General features: G+C 36.6%; 2 protein-coding genes across 2 annotated transcripts in view; both read left to right on the top strand.

The window, feature by feature from the left end:
- Positions 1-19,954, top strand: part of LOC134657817 (facilitated trehalose transporter Tret1-like) — a 404,724-nt gene that overhangs the window by 324,944 nt on the left and 59,826 nt on the right. The window lies entirely within an intron of this gene.
- The window catches only part of LOC134657871 (serine protease inhibitor dipetalogastin), an 85,761-nt gene that overhangs the window by 24,657 nt on the left and 41,150 nt on the right, over positions 1-19,954 (top strand). The window contains exon 2 of the mRNA XM_063513452.1: positions 12,579-12,726. Within this exon, the coding sequence (XP_063369522.1) occupies positions 12,678-12,726 (49 nt within the window). The 5' untranslated portion in view covers positions 12,579-12,677. The remainder of the gene's footprint in view (positions 1-12,578; positions 12,727-19,954) is intronic.

Below are 19,954 nucleotides of genomic sequence, written 5' to 3'. Positions count from 1 at the left end.
GTTCTTTATGGAAAGAAATGTATATAAGAACACCCACATATTTACGGTGATAAAATACCTGTTATCGGAAAAGAGTAAATTAAATATAAACAAAACAAAATTTAGCAACATAGTGTAAATTAAGAAATTCTATTCTTTTAGAAAAATAAAATAACAAATATGATTTGGAATAGCGACTTTTGCGTATAGCGACGTTTAACATCGTTGATCGTCTAACCTCCTGTTGGCAGGAATATACAGGAACGGCTAGTGGCAAAATTAAGAGAAATGAGTCGTATACAATATACAGAATACCTACCTAGCTATTCACGATAACACCAAAAATGTTCAAGAGTTAAAGAAACTTTCGAAGCAGCCAGGGGGCAAGGGGAAAACTACGGATAGGTTGCGAACTAATAGGCCGTGACCCTCATGTTAGGTATACTAGTTACAAGAGAGACCAAAGCTTACTAAGAGTATCGAATGACACATTATAGGGAATACCCACATGACCCGCATGTTGGCACACTGTACGCTTGCACATAATGCACTTGCTATGCAAATTCATTGAGTGTCGCGAGACTAAAGAGCCTTAAGGAGCTATTAGTTATAAGAACGATGGAAGGATTTTCTTCGCGTTAGTGATATGAGTGTTTGCACAAAACATGACACGTGGTGTGTTAGTTGATACCGTAAAACTTGCAAGGTAAGTATTAGGTATAAAGTTAAGCTTTGTCATTATAGTTTTTAATTCATTCTTTCCTTGATAGTTTTTTTGGTTTAAAACGGCCCGGTCTAGCTTTACGTGGCATGCCATAATACCACCCAAGTTCACCCAATTATACCTACTCCAAAATCTGCCAACTATGGTCAACGAATTAGAATATCTTGGTTTAGGTGTACCTAACATTTGAATCAGTTCTCAAGCAAAGCACTGAAAATACTAAGAATAACATTGGTATATTAGAACTTCATTTATTATTTAACTAGCGACCCGCCCCGGCTTCGCATGGGTTAACAAATTATACATAAACCTTCCTCTTGAATCACTCTATCTATTAAAAAACCGCATCAAAACCCGTTGCGTAGTCTTAAAGATCTAAGCATACATATTACATACAGACAGACAGACAGGGAAGCGACTTTGTTTTATACTATGTAGTGACTTGTGGACCGGTAGACTACGTCGGAAATAGATGCCTGAATCTCACTGTCCAAGGCCCTAGATCACGCGGCCGCGGTAGGCCTAAGAAGCGCTGGCTGGACGTCGTGACAGCGGACATGCAAGAGAACAATCTCACACATGAGGATGCCGAAGACCGGGCAAAGTGGAGAAGACTAAGCAGGAAAGCGGACCCTGGCGCCAGGCCGGGAAAACGCTAGGTTGAAGAAGAAGAAGTGACTTGTGGACCATAGTTGTAGAATTAGACTATAGTTGGTTGGTTTGGTATATACTAAAATTAATCTAATTGAGGCTGCATTACCTCACAACAAATCTTGAATGCAGTTTTAAGAACAGTAGCACTAATCTTACCGTCGATCACCCATTCACTATATCGCACTGAAAACAAGTTTTCCTCTCAAGAACTTATCGCAAAAACTTCACCGTTACCCACTAAGCGTCTCTTATTTAATATGTTTCGGAAATCTGACAAATTGGTCGACAATGAACCGTTTTTGTGATGCTGCAAAAACGGGTCTCGGAGAAAAATGAGATATGATTATGGTGAACACTAATACATATATAGTGAGATTTTGTGTTCAATGATAGCTGATGAAGTGGTGACTGATTTATAGTGTTAGTTTAGAAAAAACTTGACGTCACAAAAAAGTTTGAAATGCCTTTACAATTTATTTACAATTATCTCAATTACAATAAAATTAGTCCCAACTCCCAAGACGTAAAATACTTAAATACCTATCGCGAAGAAATTCCATCTCACCAAATAGCACTGTTTAAAGGCAAATGCTTCGTTTTTAGATTAAAAATAAAAAAAAACATGTCTATAAGTATGCGGTTAAGTTTTGAGGAGTTCAATTCCTCAAGGAATCCATCATCAAAACTCGACCTTAACAATAGTTACTATCGTATTTATGGGTATTTGTAGATAAGGTTCGTTACACACACGACGACTTGTTGTTTGTGAATACCGTTTGACGTAAGTATAATGTTAGGTACCTAAAAACCTAAGTTACTGAACAAACATAACGAAGAAGACATATCGCCGAACATGAAATACCGTAAAATGGGGTGAGTAGGGTCAAAACTAACCTCGATAACATTCTATTTTTACACATGAAAACTGAATGGTGTATAAAATAAGTGTTCCGGACGATTGTATTTTAGTTTTTATTTTATTTTGGGTAGTTCCATTTTATAACTTTGACGATAAAGAGGAAAACCCACTTCACCCCGTAGTGCCTCGTATTTGGGGTGAGAGGGGTTTTCATACAAAGGTGATTTTGGAAGATTGTTGGATCGATTTTTTTTATTATGCGTATTCCTATAGCTCCATTTTAAATTGGAATACATTATTTTTGTAGCAGTAGCCTTAAAATACCTTCTCACCCCCCTCTCAAACCTTCTCTCCCCATTCATAACCCACATCTCCCCGCGAAACCTACTCACCCCGTTTTACGGTACATGTCGTTGAGGTGTTCCGTTCTGGTTTTCATCAAATATCACTTTTTTGAATGTAAATGAATAAAACCCAATAAAGAACCGGTCTCCTCCTTTATATTTTGAATTGGATTAAAAATCAATTGCTGAACATAACTCATGTAACCACGCTTTATTTTGACCATTGCCGGTCTATCTATACCTAGCTTAATGACCATATGATTGTTAGACCGAAATTGTTTTAAAATTATTACAGGAAATGACATCTTTTACCCTAATTAGGTTAATTCGTTTGTTAAAGGATTCTATTTCTCGTGCAGATTATATTTTGATAATGATGTGATTTAGATAGAATTACTCTAGATCGTAATGAGATTTGATTTTTGTTATAGACTTTTTTGTTCAACATAATTTAACCGGAGCCATTCATGTAATACATAAGTATTTTAAATTTGGGCAGATTTTTATTTAAGGTGTCGATTTTTTCGTCGTTCTGGGCGGAATAAACACGAAATCCCAATTTTAGTCAAAAAAATGTAGATATGTAAATTTCCGTTGAATTCTCCAAAAATTCAGACGTTTTCATAACTCAAATAAGATTTTTTTGTAACATACGGTGAAATTTTGCTATAATATTTTACAGATTTTTTTCTCCTATTAGGATATAAAGCGCTCGTAATTCTGAGTAGAAATAACATAAAAAATCCAAAATTTGAAAAAAAAAGTGTAGGGGACAACAACAAATAAAAAGCGGCCAAGTGCGAGTCGGACTCGCCCATGAAGGGTTCCGTATTTAGGCGATTTATGACGTATAAAAAAAAACTACTTACTAGATCTCGTTCAAACCAATTTTCGGTGGAAGTTTACATGGTAATGTACATCATATATTTTTTTTAGTTTTATCATTCTCTTATTTTAGAAGTTACAGGGGGGGGGGACACACATTTTACCACTTTGGAAGTGTCTCTCGCGCAAACTATTCAGTTTAGAAAAAAATGATATTAGAAACCTCAATATCATTTTTGAAGACCTATCCATAGATACCCCACACGTATGGGTTTGATGAAAAAAAAATTTTTGAGTTTCAGTTCGAAGTATGGGGAACCCCAAAAATTTATTGGTTTTTTTCTATTTTTGTGTTAATGCGGTTCACAGAATACATCTACTTACCAAGTTTCAACAGTATAGTTCTTATAGTTTCGGAGAAAAGTGGCTGTGACATACGGACGGACAGACAGACGGACAGACGGACAGACAGACAGACATGACGAATCTATAAGGGTTCCGTTTTTTGCCATTTGGCTACGGAACCCTAAAAACGCCCATTATTGCTCTCGTTGCTCATCTTTTTTTTACACCTTGTAATTGCAAATTAAGATTCACCTTATAGTGTCCATTTCAGTCAATGTATTAAAACGATTGTGTATTTGAAGCAAGAAAAGGCTTCTAAACATGCACACTGCATCCAATGTACCAGGCGCACAGAGGCCGCGAGAAAGTCTACTTTCCTCGTGCTTTACTGTCCGGGTCACAGGTCACGCCCATCTCAAGGTCTCGACGCGACCTCTTTTGTCTGGTGCCCTGGTGACACGTCGTGAGGTCAAAGGTCAAAGAAGATGGACAATCACTGATTGAAGTACATGCTGAATACAAAGTTAAGGACGACTCACGCTAGACCGGGCTGGGGCCGGGCCGGAGTTTCCGGCGCATCGTTTTCTATGGAAAGCACCACGTGATCACCGATCAGTCGTCATAGAAAATGACGTGTCGGACGCCTCAGCCCGGGCACGGCCCGGTCTGGCGTGAGTCATCCTTTAAAATCTGATTTTGTTGCATTCGGCGTTGCATTGAAAGCGAGCCGAAATGAACTATAATTTTGTGCCTTAAGTCAACTTAAGGTACTCAAAAGACAATTTTTTTTTTATTTAAATACAAGTATGGTGGAGTAAACATACTTTTGTTATTTCTACATATTTATTTTCCTTGTGTTTTATCACCACAAACACCACTTCAATACAAAACCGAATCAGCACAACTGTACACCTAAATCTTAGGTCACAGAAAGTCAGCCATCACGGTCACGATTGACTTTTTTCTGCAATCATGATAATAAGTGCCTATGCTTAGTTTTGACAGCTGTACGGCTACCATCAGTTTGTCAATGACATAAACGCCGTCGAGAACGTAATTTACTTTCTATGCATCTCCCTCGTACTCGCATATTAGGGCAAGCGAGATGTATAGAAAGTAAATTACGTTCTCGATAGCGTAAATGTCAGTTTTGACACTGTCAGTGACTCATGGTACGGGCTCTGGTCCGCCAAGGATGGCTCAAATACATATAACGGTGCGCCAAATGGAGGGTTATATGTTATATACCTGTGTAACGGTTAATTGCGCTGTCGCTCGATTCATCAAAGGGATTTTGAATGAATTATGTACAAGACAGTGGTTTAAAAGCATGAGGAAGTTTGCAAGTTTTATTTAAAGCTTATTAATTTGTTTATACGGACTTTTTAGTATGATTTAAGAATTTTGTATGATTTTTTGGTAATTATGATTTAAGAATGAATTTTGCATCAAGCAGAAACGTCTGCGAACGATGTTATTAAGCTGCGTTCGGTGGGACTTGAACCCACGACCACTGGATCACTAGTACAGTGCTCTGCCATCTGAACTACCAAGACCATACCCAATACAGTGAATATTTCCACTATATTCATATATAGTGGGCTCATGTCTAGAGAGGCTCTAGCGACATCTATACAAAGGGGCTCACTGATTACCAGTCCGCCGGACGATATTGGCCTGTCAGTTGTTCGGAACTGTCAACTTTTTGTTCTAACTGACAGGCCGATATTGTCCGGCGGACTGTTAATCAGTGGGCCCCTTAAGAGTTTACCACTTCTTAAACGGCTAAACAAATACATAGAATGATGATGAATGAAAGTTATGCGGTAACTTCCCTTCCCTGTACACATCATAAAATAAATAGTAATGTCTAGGTCAATCTATAAGATTGTGTCCAAAAGTTTTTTTTAACAATGGAATCAACTCTCCCACCAAGATTTCTCATGGTGCCGTATTCTAATTGTAATAACATGTTATGAATTTGATTTGTATTTGTTATGTATAGTAATATAATCTGTAGGTAAGTGTCTAAAGTGACGTTTCTGGTTGAAGAAATCAAATTTCTAACCTGTTATTACAATCGAAATATACCTCTGAAGATTTATTAATAAAGAAGAAGCTTCACGTTTATTCCACTGATTTATCACCCCGTAACACAAACTACCAGGCAAGCATAAAGCAATAAATAGGCTTTAGATGAAAGTTTCCAAGAAGGTCAGTGAAAACAAAACAATTACCATAGTCCACAGACAAGACATCCTCCAGACTGAGCATAGTAGCGCTACCCCCTCTGCCACAAATATGTGTCTGCCACAAATATCGTGTTTGTTTCACCGGATGGTCTCATCGGAAGATCAGCGCTGGAAGTCGCCAGCAACATATGCTGAGGTGAGACCATTTCATGGCACTTTCTCCTTTTTTATGTTTCTCTGCTTGTATAATTTTCTTTTTTGTGTTTGTGCTCACGAATAAAAATATTTCTATTCTATTCTATTCTAATATACGGTAGTTTTACTCCATTTTCGAGTCAAAGTGTCTTTGTGTGACGTCCGTGTCTTTGAACGGACCAATCACGGCACGGGACTCGCTCACCTCGTCCCCCGCACCCCAGTATTTTTGGCAGCGTCGGTTTCATGAAATAATTGCTCTAAACTCTGTCTAAAGGATTCCTAGTCTATGCCATAGTCTGGTCTATGGGACGCATAGACAATGCTTGAGCTTTGGCTAACCTAGCTTATTCGAAGGCTACTACAACCAGTATGTGTTGGTCTTATATCATGCATAATAGTTAGGGATCTGCAGGTCTCGGTATTTTGGTCTTACCAAGTCGAGCGGCAAAACTAGCAAAAGAGTAAAAGCCTAGATAGTGGACGACCGCCCCGAAACCGCCTTTCCATAATAAACGTAGTCCCCATTTTCCTCTCTGGATATTAATATTATTAACAATATTTTGACACAATTTGATGTAGTTTGATCAGTATAGCTAATAGCTATTATCTATGCCCCTCCGTTTCATTTCGAATTTTTAATTTTGTAAAAGTTAGGTACAAGCATTTACAAATTTGTATGGAAATTGTTTTTCGCTCGTAACTTTTATAAGAAACAAAAACAATATGGAATAAAATCAAACGAAGGGGCATAGCTATGGTTAATAAAAAAAAATAAAAAAAATGTTTATTTCAGACCATGGGATCCATAATGCATATCAAATAATATATAAATATTTTTCATATTGTTAATACCTCATATTAATTCTTGAAGAAAAAAACAAGTTACATTAAACTTTATAAACTAGGTAAACAACATGCCGGCTTATCACAAAAGAGCGATCTCATCCAGATAACCGTCTGAGTTTTGTATGGCCCCGTTACTTCGAATGTCAGACCAAATGTCTCGTCAAGTTTTGACATTACTGGTCCAACATTCCAACTTTCGACAAGTTTCGAAGAATTCCGCTAGCGTATGTTAAGAGGGGGCGTGAACGTGAATCCAGGAAATTAGAAAGGGACAAAAGATATGGCGCACCGCGCGAATCTTGAGACGGAAGATTCACTACTACGGAAGATAATTCTTGCATGTCGTTCACCGACTTTATCACATTGAATGTTGAGGATTCTGGACTACATGTTGTTTTATGTATTCTGGCAAATAAAATAAAATTTGACCCGTCATTTCCCTCTGCTATTATACTCGTATCACTAGGTATGTAATATAGGTATATTAATTTAAAATTATACTGCTACTAGCGACCCACCCCGGCTTAGCACAGGTTTCACAAAACCTTAACAAATTATACACCCAAACCTCTCAAGAATCACTCTATTGATAGGTGAAAACCGCATGAAAATCCGTTCAGTAGTTTTTGAGTTTATCGCGTTCGCGAACACATACACAGACGCGGCGATGTAGTGATGGTATGGAGAGAGGTACAATCGGGGACATTCGCGGTGAACTACCTTAAGGCCAAAAATCATTTACGTAAACGTCTTGCAAATAGCATGGCACTTAAAAATGCGGGTTTTGAAAAAAAAAAAGGTTAACTCAGGTAAAGTTGATTGCCGTTCCGTTGCCGTCTTTGTGACGGCCGGAATACATTACCAATAGCATGGCACTTAAAAATGCGGGTTTTGAAAAAAAAAGGTTAACTCAGGTAAAGTTGATTGCCGTTCCGTTTCCGTCTTTTGACGGCCGGAATCCATTACCAATAGCATGGCACTTAAAAAAATGCGGGTTTTGAAAAAAAAACGGTTAACTCAGGTAAAGTTGATTGCCGTTCCGTTGCCGTCTTTGTGACGGCCGGAATACATTACCAATAGCATGGCACTTAAAAATGCGGGTTTTGAAAAAAAAAAGGTTAACCCAGGTAAAGTTGATTGCCGTTCCGTTGCCGTTTTTGTGACGGCCGGAATCCATACCAATAGCATGGCACTTAAAAATGCGGGTTTTGAAAAAAAAACCGGCCAAGTGCGAGTCGGACTCGCGTTCCAAGGGTTCCGTACATTAAGTCCGACTCACGCTTGACAGCACATTTCTACCTGTCATCATCTAAAATTGTAGACAATAGTTTCGAAGATAAGGGGGGGATCGTATTTTTTGCCTATTTTCTTGAATAACTGCTAAACTATTAATCCTAAAATTATAAAAAAAATATATTTGAAATCCTTACAATGAGCTCTTTCATTTGATATGTAACACGATATATGTAGTTTGAAAAACTTTATTTTTTAGTTTTCTCATTTAGTCCCCCGAAAATGGCCTCCATATTTAAAATTCATTTATTTACGTTACACGTTCATCTTTGTCACGTGTGCTAAATTTCAACTTAATTGGTCCAGTAGTTTCGGAGAAAATAGGCTGTGACAGACGGGCAGACAGACACACGAGTGATCCTATTTAGGGTTCCGTTTTTTCCTTTTGAGGTACGGAACCCTAAAAAAGGTTAACTCAGGTAAGTTGATTGCCATTCATTGTCTTTGTTACAGCCGGAATCCAAAATTAAATCATCATTTATTTGCTCTTGATTGATACGTGTAAAAATTAGACATACGCTCTAAAAGCATGACCCCACTTCCGCAGTCGGGCAAGTCTCTATTAACCCGATTAGGGTAACTGTACCCATTCTTATCCTTCGCCGCTTCCTCGAAGCGGTCTGCGGTGGAGTAACTGCGGCGCAATAAACGGTTTGCCCGTTGCGTTCTGCGGTCGCTTCATTTGCACGTTTACCCTGTGCCTGGACTAATATTATGTTGGTATATACGTTTTTTAGTTTCATACTATGTTGCAACATCAGTGAGAACTTAAAACGTGAATATGTCCTAAATTTCAACTGAATCTGATACCAGGAAGTGGTTAATTTACATATTTAATTTACAAGATTTGAAGCACACATAGGTATTATTTGTATGTAAGTACATAATATACGGGGTAAATAACTGCATTCCCGTTGCCAGGGAGGTTTTGGGATAATACTGAGCAACTTTTACTATGAGACCAACCCCGAAATCGCGAAAAAAAATTGGCTGTTTCATACATTTTGGCTAGTCCATTTTCAATGTTTATTTCGCGATTTCGGGGTTGGTCCCCGCTACTCCATATATGAGGTACGAGTATATGTAAGTTATGAATAAGTAATGGGTGGTGGCAATTAGACGCGACCGCAACATATTTTTAAATCACTGTCACGTCGGATTCCACTGTCAATTTCCTTGACACAACTATGTTGTTGGTGCATTACTGTCACGACTAAACATACAATCCGTCACTCATTTTATCAAGGAAATTGACAGTTAAGGTGACGTTCGGATGTCAAAAGTATAAGCATAAATGAGGCGTCGTAAACTTTCAAATGAGTTACGTTTTCCGTCGCATTACTGCCGGTGCCGGGATTATGACGTTCATTCCGTCACTCATTTTATCAAGGAAATTATCAATTATGAAATACAGCGGCAGTAACAATGACGCCGCAACAGTAATGCACCTGCAGTAATATCTAAGTTCACTTCTGAATATTTTTTACGTCAGGCCCGTAAGTGAGATTTTCTCACTTCCTGGCCAAGGCAAGACGTAAAACTTTAGACAAACCACGGGCGGTAATTCGTAAAGCCCCAGATCGCATATTTATGGCCCTCACCTTCGGTTCGGGCTACAAACACCTGCGATCTGGAGCATTTACGAATTCACCTCCCTAGGTATGTAATGTACCACTAAAGCATCAAGCCACGCCAAAACGCTTAACATATACTCCTTAAATCAAAATACCGCTACCCGGCGCGCATAAATTCGCTGGTATTCGCACGGAATTAAGACAACAATCTCAGCTTTCTCCCGGTTTCCCTTTTACCTGCCTTTCACACACACCGCCTTGTCTAGACTTTGGCTAACTATGCTAGCTTTAGTCAGGGAATACTTGTGATAGTTGTGAGCTAAAGGTCCCACCATTCCCTCCGAGTAAATGTACTTACATAACGAGCATCGAAATAAGTGCAAAAAGTAAATGAATCAAATTCAAGCGCGCGAAAGCTTAATGGGTATTTTATATTGCAAAATTGCTAGAAAGTTTTACACCTATTTATTACTTGTATGATTAAAATCAATCAAAGGGTAAAATCATTCAATCAAATCGGTTTATCGCGCGTAAACGGAGAAGCGTGGGAATGTTGTGATATTAGATTAGACTAGATTTTTATTGATATAATTATATTTTTCTGAGTCTGACTTTAGCAAATGTTGCAATAAAAAACGTTTTAGTATGGTAGTTAAATTGGCAAAAACGGAATCTTTATATGTAAGTACTTAGTTTTGTCACGATATTTAGTCTGTTTGGCGGTCTTACTATGTATATTATTTGTAATTGTGTATTTTATAAATAAATAATAATAATAATTCAGCCTTTATACGTCCCACTGCTGGGCACAGGCCTCCTCTCATGCGCAAGAGGGCTTGGGCTATAGTCCCCACGGACGGACTTCACATACACCTTTGTTTACACATACACTTTTTATTTTATAAATAGCTAAGTATATTAAATTTAGTTTCGTAATTTAATTACAAGAAAAGGCGAAAACATGTAACTGAAGGTCAGAAGTAGTTTTCATGTAAGTATGTTAACAAATTAATATTAACTAAATTAAAAATCTTATAAACCTTAAAGTTGGCTCTTGTGGCATGGTGATAAAAATCTTGTGTGAATTTTTTTTTATTGAAATATAACGTTTGCGATACTTCAAGCCAGTAAAATAATACGACAATTGTTATAATTATAACCAGAGGCCATTCGAAACAAAGTCCTTTACATAAAACCATAAAGAAAACCACTTAAACAATCAATCTAAAACGGTTAGCATCATTTAAGTATTTTCTTGGCGTTGACAGAAGTTTTACAACGTACCTACCGAATTTTTATAACCTTTAAACCATTCGAAGTAAAGATTAAAATCAATTGACACCAAATTGGCTCGTTAAGCTTTTATAAGACAGAGGGATAATATTCCCCACAATGATTTGGAACTTTATTCCCAAGTGCTAGGGTTCAATTTTGCGTAATTTCTGACTCCCGGTAAACAGCTAAAGATGCGTATTCACGTAGTCGTTAGTGCATTTTGAAAAAACTTTGCGCATCTACGGAATCGATAATCGATTGAGCATGCGGTTAGAATAATGCATCGCGATTCGAAAGTCAGCCTTTAGGATCTCTAGTCGTTGCGCAGGAGTGTCTAAAATCGTTGTTTCCTGACGCAAAAGAGTTTTTTTGTTATAAGTTTTACCGCTATGTGTGTTTGTCCACCATATCACTCATATGCGCCAAACTTCAAATATACTTTACTAGCGACCCGCCCCGGCTTCGCACGGGTTTACAAATTATACATAAACCTTCCTCTTGAATCACTCTATCTATTTAAAAAAAACCGCATCAAAATCCGTTGCGTAGTTTTAAAGATCTAAGCATACAGACAGACACACAGACAGGAAAGCGACTTTGTTTTATACTAAATATGTAGTGATTCATGTAGGCCTAGCAACAAGCACTTATGAATAATGGCTACTTAACACTTATGAATAGTAGCTACCTACTTAAGGAGGCGCCTATGTGTTATACGCCGGAGGAAATATTCGCTGTAATCGAGAGAAGTCTCGCTAGCTTAGTTGGCAGAGCGATGGGCTAATGATCCAGAGTCGCGTGTTCAAGTCACGCCCGAAACAGTGAATTCTTTTCACTTCTCATTTCTTTCTAAGCTTTGTGGTATCGTTTGCAGACGTGTCTGCTTTATACGAAACTAGCGATCCGCCCCGGCTTTACACGTGTTAACAAATTACACATCATAAACCTTCCTCTTGAATCACTCTACTCGTATCTATTAAAGAAACCGGCCAAGTGCGAATCGGACTCGCGCACGGAGGGTTCCGCACCATCAACAAAAAAATTCGCAAAAAAAATCGTGTTTGTTGTATGGGAGCCCTTAAATATTTATTTTATTTTATTTTTAGTATTTGTTGTTATAGCGGCAACAGAGATACATCATTTGTGAAAATTTCAACGGTTCGAAAATTTTATCGCGGTTCATGAGATACAGCCTGGTGACAGACGGACGGACGGACGGACAGCGAAGTCTTAGTAATAGGGTCCCGTTTTTTACCCTTTGGGTACGGAACCCTAAAAAATCGCATCAAAATCCGTTGCGTAGTTTTAAAGATCTAAGCATACAATACAGACAGACAGCGGGAAGCGACTTTGTTTTATACTATGTAGTGATTAATTTCGGTTCTCTGTACTAATTACGATTAACCTATTCTGTGCCATATTTAGTTTTTCTTAAAGCTGGTAGACTTATAAAATATTTGTTTGTTCCAGATTCCAACATGGACGACTGAGTCGCCGCAGCGACAGTGAACCGAATCAGTGAACGAAATATACAGTGATACTTTATTTAATTGAGGAGTGACACCCAATATGGCTTTCGCGGCAAATTTTATAGTGGCAGCAGGCTTCATTATCATTGGTAAGTGTTAAAAACGTTTTTTTTTATAATTTTACATTTTTGATAATTAAACGGAAAGTTTCTTTTGATATGTAATACGAAAAAAAAACTATTTAAAAAAAACCAGCCAAGTACGAGTCCGACTCGCGTTCCAAGGGTTCCGTACATTAAGTCCGACTCACACTTGACTGCTCATTTCTAATAGGTATTCCTGTCATTTATAGGTAAAGAGCTATTTTGTGTATTTTTAGGGTTCCGTAGCCAAATGGCAAAAAACGGAACCCTTATAGATTCGTCATGTCTGTCTGTCTGTCTGTCCGTCTGTCTGTCCGTCCGTATGTCACAGCCACTTTTCTCCGAAACTATAAGAACTATACTGTTGAAACTTGGTAAGTAGATGTATTCTGTGAACCGCATTAAGATTTTCACACAAAAATAGAAAAAAAACAATAAATTTTTGGGGTTCCCCATACTTCGAACTGAAACTCAAAAATTTTTTTTTCATCAAACCCATACGTGTGGGGTATCTATGGATAGGTCTTCAAAAATGATATTGAGGTTTCTAATATCATTTTTTTCTAAACTGAATAGTTTGCGCGAGAGACACTTTCAAAGTGGTAAAATGTGTGTCCCCCCCCCCCCTGTAACTTCTAAAATAAGAGAATGATAAAACTAAAAAAAATATATGATGTACATTACCATGTAAACTTCCACCGAAAATTGGTTTGAACGAGATCTAGCAAGTAGTTTTTTTTATACGTCATAAATCGCCTAAATACGGAACCCTTCATGGGCGAGTCCGACTCGCACTTGGCCGCTTTTTTCATAATTTTAGACCCAGTAGTTTTGAGGTAGGTAGAAAACCCCTAAAAATAGAGATCAGATAAATATTCCCAAACCTGAATGAAGAGTGTAATGTAGGTACAATTTTAAGGGCCTACTGCAGCCGCGTCTGGCGCTTCGTAAACCACGCCCGCTAGTTCTTCCCTCCCCGCTAACACGCACACATGGAAACGCTTCGCGCCGCACGTGAAGTTTGTGTGACCTTTTAGCACCATCTAACGTTACAGAAGTTAACTACCATTATACGCGGTCGCTGCGGTCGGCCATAAACTTAAATTCGGAAAAAATTGAAACAGATGGCGTTGTTACTTGTTCATAATAGCAAACAATAAAATAATTAATTAATAAACCTGAATATTTATTGTTGTTTTGGAAGATGTTAACAGCATAGAAGCAGCAGCGTATATAGCATATAAGTTAAGAGTATTGATAATAAGAAAATAGCATAAGAACAGAAAAGAGATTATTTTTGATAAAATATGATGAAAAGAGATTTACTTGATTACGCTCACCTGACTTTGCGGTCACTAAATGCAAATTTCAACCTTATTGTTATGGGGTTACAATACCCCTGGGGTTGCAGGCGTCCATAGTCGTTATTATTATAAATGCTTTGGTTGAAATGCTTTTTAACCCTCGAATTTTTCATAGGTACTGCAATAATATGTTACTCTTCGACGGCCGCAAAAATATGTGACACGCTCTTATGGCTCTACAAATAAGATCTAACATCTATCTACCGCAAAACGGCCTTCGGTGTGTAACATATTATTGCAGCTGACTGTACTCGTATTCATTGTTGTATAGGTAGGTATTAATATCTTTTATCCGATCGATTTGCATTTATTTGAAATAAATCACAGTGTTTAGTAATTATATGTTTTATTGAATAAGAGATTATTTAGGTATGTAAGGAATACAGGGTGCCTTTTTGAAACACTCATTTTTAGGGTTCCGTAGCCAAATGGCAAAAAACGGAACCCTTATAGATTCGTCATGTCTGTCTGTCTGTCCGTCTGTCCGTCCGTATGTCACAGCCACTTTTTTCCGAAACTATAAGAACTATACTGTTGAAACTTGGTAAGTAGATGTATTCTGTGAACCGCATTAAGATTTTCATACAAAAATAGAAAAAAAAAATTTTTTTTGGGGGTTCCCCATACTTAGAACTGAAACTCAAAAAATGTTTTTTCATCAAACCCCTACGTGTGGGGTATCTATGGATAGGTCTTCAAAAATGATATTGAGGTTTCTAACATCATTTTTTTCTAAACTGAATAGTTTGCGCGAGAGACACTTCCAAAGTGGTAAAATGTGTGTCCCCCCCCCCCTGTAACTTCTAAAATAAGAGAATGATAAAACTAAAAAAAATATATGATGTACATTACCATGCAAACTTCCACCGAAAATTGGTTTGAACAAGATCTAGTAAGTAGTTGTTTTTTAATACGTCATAAATCCCCTAAATACGGAACCCTTCATGGGCGAGTCCGACTCGCACTTGGCCGCTTTTTCTGGATAATTTTGAATTTAAATTGTCAGGGGTGCCTACATTATTTTTTAATACATTTTACAACGACAACAAACAAAAGTTCAAATTCGCCGTATTTTTATTACCCGGGTCGATCGCAACAAAATAGAAAATCATGTTTTTCAAATCTAAGCGTTATTGTAATTTATCTCAAATAACCAAAAAGTCAATCTGACTAGAACTTAAAAACGAACTGAATTATTTTAATATGTCGATTTTTCTTGGTGACCCAGGAGAATTTTTTTTTGTATCCCATACGAAAAGAGCGTATCCCAATCGCGTATCGGTTTTGGTTTTTACCTAAAAGTGTGAAAAATATATTCTACCATATACGAAGGATGTGTTTTTTCATGTTTTATGTGTCTTTTTGTACAATAAAGTGTTTTACTGCTACTAATATATCATATTAACGATTAACTAAAAAGGTATTTACATCTAATTTAACTGGTAAATTATTAAAGTCCGCTAAAATTAATATATACCTATTCAAAAAAATATTTGTTAATATGTCCCAAAATCATGGCTCATTTTTTAAGTCTCCTGACTTACCAAACATATCGCAACGAAGGCAAGGGCACAACGCGGCATCGTGAACCTAATAACGTAACGTTTCAGTTACTTTTATCCGGGGTACGAAAAGAGGTATTAGATCTATCCTGGGTCTAATATGTTATAAAAACATAGTTTTTTGAAAAATGTTCGTAGGTAGTACACAAAATTTACCTTTTCTTTTAAATGTGATTTGGGTCATCGTTCTCCCTGGTGACTTTTCTGGTGACCCAAGAGACATCAATTTTATTATGACTCAGGAGACTTTTTTTCTATGCACTTTGATTTTTTTGATGCGCTAATTTTGTTATCTAAAATAACTTTAAACTGCTGATATACTTATATCACTTTGCTGATGAGTGGAAGTGGAATTGAAACTTAATTTATTGTTCTCTCCCTTGACATTTTGGCATACATTTGACATGCTGCAGTGCACTCCTAACGTTAATAAAGACATAATTTTTAGAAAATGCTTTAGGAAAACTCACTCTTGAGCTTAAAACGATTAAGTCCTTATCATTGTATGTTAGATTTTTAGTACAGATTTGGATCAGTGAAAATGTCTCTTAGCCAACTAAATTTGTCTCTGGGAAAAGTACGATATCCCTAAAAATTGTACGTACATTTCGCATTTTTCTGAAGGAACGGAATTCATAAATTGGGTTATTATTATTTTTTCAGATTATTTGATTGCATTGACATATCACCAAGATAGATAGAACATTTAAGTTACCAGAAGAAAAGCATTTTGTTATTTTATACAGTGTGGAAAAAGTAGGTTCGATTCCCGGGCGCGACTAAGCGAATTTAAAAAAAACAACGTGTTGCATTCCGGGAGTGCCGACAGAAGTTAAAACTCAATGACTAGTCCAAAATGTCTGCAGCACTATGTATAATTGACCCATCCTCCTTTCTATTGAAAACTTTTGGTTCCGAAATTGCTGGTCAGTGAGCTTGTTTAAAATTCGAAATTCAAATTTATAGCGTTAATTGTTTAAAATTCGAATAGAAATTGTAAAGTTACCTTGCAGACCTCGCATCTAAATATATTTGGTCATGATATTTTGAGTTTTATTCACCAGTACTAGAGTTCACTTTTATTAGCGATTTCATCAAGATGTAGCTTTATTGAATTATATTTGAGTGGTATAAAGTTATAATACTGTGAGATCCTCGTATTTCAGCCCGTACAAGATTATAACCTTTTTCATGTAATGTCATTGAGTTTTTCTTTATTGATTTAAATGCCATCTAAACCTTACGGTCACATGATCGCCTTACGCTGTCTCGAGTTTATCATTTTTTCCCCACCTCAAAAAGTGCCTAGCGCCGCTAAAGAAGTTTTCACTTCAAAAATCTTTGAATGCAGTTGTTTCTTTAAAAAACAATAATGTTTCATTTAAGTAAAATGAGCAAACTTAAGGTTTTAAGGCACTTTCCCTCCAGGGCCCATAATTTTTTTCCACCCGGTAGTAGACAACTATTTTTTTCGACTAAATGAAGTTTTATTAGATAAATCGTTGATCACATGGTTCGTTTCACACATCACATCAAAACGTTTGTCAAAGTAATGAAATTTATGCCAAAAAAACATAAATAAAACATATAAATTCAACACATTTTTTAAATAAAAATCTTTCTCGATGATATAAAAGCGGCCAAGTGCGAGTCGGACTCGCCCATGAAGGGTTCCGTATTTAGGCGATTTATGACGTATTAAAAAAAAAACTACTTACTAGATCTCGTTCAAACCAATTTTCGGTGGAAGTTCACATGGTAATGTACATCATATATTTTTTTTAGTTTTATCATTCTCTTATTTTAGAAGTTACAGGGGGGGGACACACATTTTACCACTTTGAAAGTGTCTCTCGCGCAAACTATTCAGTTTAGAAAAAAATGATATTAGAAACCTCAATATCATTTTTGAAGACCTATCCATAGACACCCCACACGTATGGGTTTGATGAAAAAAAATTTTTTGAGTTTCAGTTTGAAGTATGGGGAACCCCAAAAATTTATTGTTTTTTTTCTATTTAATACATCTACTTACCAAGTTTCAACAGTATAGTTCTTATAGTTTCGGAGAAAAGTGGCTGTGACCTACGGACGGACAGACAGACGGACAGACGGACAGACAGACAGACAGACAGACATGACGAATCTATAAGGGTTCCGTTTTTTGCCATTTGGCTACGGAACCCTAAAAAAGAACATCGACAAATTATGTTCAAAGAATTAATATCAAAACAGATGTCATAATTAGGATTGGCTACTTTAAGAAAGGGACAGAGAGATTTAATCCTCTCGCTCTGCACGTTTTTCTCATTCCTCCTTGTCAAGCCAAAATAAACTATAAAATGATAGTAACACAAGTACATTGTAATATTCACTTTTTCCACGGTATCATGTCATTGTAAATTACTTATGTGAAATTGTAGTGGCGTGCGACTTTCAAACCGGAGGTCACGGGTTCGAACCCCGGCCCGTGCAAGTGAGTTTTTGTAAGTAGGGACCTTTTTTAGTGGTACTTAAATATAATAACTTTTCGTATTATTGAAATAAAATATTTTATTCAAACAAACTTAATAATATAATAATTAAAACGAATAATATCAATTAGTTTTCAATATTTATTCAATTATTTTAAATTATTTGAGCATGAAACATACTAGATTTATTTTTATCATTACAATAGAAAAAAAGCAAAAAATATATTCTTATAGATATTTTATTTTTAAACAAAAATAAAGCAAAAAGTTACGGTTAGATTCTGATGGCTAAATACCAAACAGCTACCGATACATTTCAATATCTGTCGAAATTTCCTAACCCGTTGTAACTGACAAAGAGTATAGATTTCGACGTAGCATGACGTAGCTAAGCAAACACGCACACATGCGTAACGTATAGGCCTGTAAGAAGGCACCATCATAGGTTTACCTCCGATTCCGTTACTACTCAATGGAGTTACGACTCAACGTTTATTGGATATTAAAATTTTACGTAATTCGGAGCGCTGCGCGAAGTGACATAGGTCTTACCTCTTTGAGGCACGACGGCCATCTAACATTACTGGCATAAAGGATGCATTTATGACTTTGACGCATGACAGAAAGAGAAACCGAACTGCGTAAAATGGGCGTTTGCTGTTGAATTCATAAAATCAAAAATCGATAATAAATCCATCGGTAAAGGATAATAAGTTAATATTTAGTTCTTTGAAAGTTAAGACGAGATGAAAACCTTTGCTGTAAGGTGGATTGTGCTGGATATGGATGTGTTTTCTAGTTGCACGAAGCTAAAACCGAAAAATGAACACGTAAGTTTGGATTTATTTTCTATCGAGAAAATTTTAAGCATTCGTGTTTCGACTACTACGAAATCTCTTATCATATAGTCAAGAAACATATATCCGAAAATCACTACTGTTTGTTTCCGGGGCTAGCCACTGCCACCTTTCTAAGATCCTGTTATTTTTCGATGCACGGCCTTAAGTTAAGTATCTAAATCCAGAAGAGCTAAAATCGAAAGTTTGTAAAAAATGTTTAACCACCAATACAAAATATTGAAGGTACATAATACAAATCAGTGTTGTCCCCTATTAAAGTAATGATCAACATAAAACAATAACTGATTCATTAAATGCACGAACCCATTATATTTTTAGCATCCAAAATAAAAAGTTCGATAGCTGTAGTTAAAATTTTATCTCTTAATGAGACAGTGACAATCATACTTTCTCTTTAAATATTGCAATAATGATTCAATAATCGTGCTGATGACATATTTTCTTGTTTTTTGAATTGAAGTCCTAACTTTTATTTATAAAAGTACACAAATAAAAGTGTATTTTCGACTCTATTTTATCACATCCCCATTGATATGGTGATTGACATATCTATCTTAAGTGTACTAAGTCAAAACTTCATTTGTTTTTAATTGGTCTTCGTAATCTTCGTGTTTGTGATGGAGTCGATATTAAACGATAGTGTTTTTATATTTTATATACAAAGTCACCTCATAATCTTCCCTAGTTTGCATGAGTAAAAAAGGCGCATTTCGAAATTTTTCTGCCCCATCGACCATAGGTCTTACGAGTAATGTGTCCCGCTTTCAATGTATTTTCCAAATTTCGTCTTTTAGGGTTCCGTTCAAAGGATAAAAATTAATAAGACTCCACTGTCTGAAATTTTCACAGATGATGTATTTCTGTTGCCGCTATACTAAAAAGTACGGATCCCTCGGTGGGCGAGTCCGGCTCGCACTTGTCCGGTTTTTTATTGATAAAGGTCTGGCAAAATTATCACGAAACTCAATTTAATT

Source organism: Cydia amplana, chromosome 21 (genome assembly GCF_948474715.1).
Source record: "Cydia amplana chromosome 21, ilCydAmpl1.1, whole genome shotgun sequence".
NCBI classification, from domain to species: domain Eukaryota; kingdom Metazoa; phylum Arthropoda; class Insecta; order Lepidoptera; family Tortricidae; genus Cydia; species Cydia amplana.
Note: the sequence above shows the minus strand (reverse complement) of the source record. Positions and strands in the feature narration are given on the sequence as shown.